Below are 901 nucleotides of genomic sequence, written 5' to 3' on the forward strand. Positions count from 1 at the left end.
AAAGCCAGCAGCAGCAGCAGCAGTTGGTGCTGCTGCTGCTGCTGCTGCTTCTTCTGCTGTTGCTGTTGCTGCTATTTCTGCTGCTGTTGCTGCTGCTGCTGCTGCTGTGTCTCTCTTCCTCGACGGAGTGGTGTGCCGGCCGTAGCTCGCATGCTGCTGCAGCGGCAGCTGCTTCTGATCTTGCTGCAGCAGCAAGGATAGCTGCTGCTGCTGCTGCTGCAGCAGCAGCAGCTGCTGCTGTTGGAAGCTGAGGCTGCGGCTGCGGGGGGCCTCACTCTTGCTGCTGCCATTCGTGTACGCCTCCTGCTGCAGCAGCAACTTCTCCTGGTTCTCAAGGCTCAGCTCCTGCTGCTGCTGCTGCTGCTGCTGCTGCTGCTGCTGCTGCTCTGTGCGGCTGGCTTTGCTGCTTCTGCGTTTTCTGTGTGAGCGCTGCACCCTACTCGGCAGCAGCACATCGTGCTGCTGCATATCTTGGTGCAGCAGCAGCTGCTGCTCCTGCTGCTGCTGCTGCTGCTGCAGCTGCTGCTGTCCTACCACGCTGGCGTGGTCACCTGTAGCAGCAGCAGCAGCTGCTGCTGCAGGTCCTGAGGCACCAAGCGTTTCTCTCGTCGTTTGTCTGCTGCAGCAACTGCTGCTGCTGCTGCTGTTGCTGCTGCTGCTGCTGTTGCTGCTGCAGCCTCTGCAGCTGTTGATGCTGCAGCTGCTGCTGCTGCTGCTGCTCGAGGCTGTCTGCAGCAGCTTCTCGTGGCGCCAGTGTGAGCTGCTTCTATCAGCAGCAGCAGCAGCAGCAGCAGTTTCTGCCATTGCTGCTATCGGAGATTCCTGCTGCTGCTGCTGCTGCTGCTGCTGCTTTATTCTAGGCCCCTCACGGCCAGCAGCAGCCGCATCTCTGCTGCAGCTG

At 60.9% G+C, this 901-nt stretch overlaps 1 protein-coding gene across 1 annotated transcript in view; it reads right to left on the reverse strand.

The window, feature by feature from the left end:
- The window catches only part of EMH_0061710 (uncharacterized protein), a gene marked incomplete at both ends in the record, with an annotated part of 5,583 nt that overhangs the window by 2,260 nt on the left and 2,422 nt on the right, over nucleotides 1-901 (reverse strand). The window contains 2 exons of the mRNA XM_013497952.1: nucleotides 1-174; nucleotides 276-899. Of these exons, the coding sequence (XP_013353406.1) occupies nucleotides 1-174; nucleotides 276-899 (798 nt within the window). The remainder of the gene's footprint in view (nucleotides 175-275; nucleotides 900-901) is intronic.

Source organism: Eimeria mitis, genomic scaffold, assembly GCF_000499745.2.
Source record: "Eimeria mitis Houghton genomic scaffold, Emh_scaff3046, whole genome shotgun sequence".
Taxonomy (NCBI): domain Eukaryota; phylum Apicomplexa; class Conoidasida; order Eucoccidiorida; family Eimeriidae; genus Eimeria; species Eimeria mitis.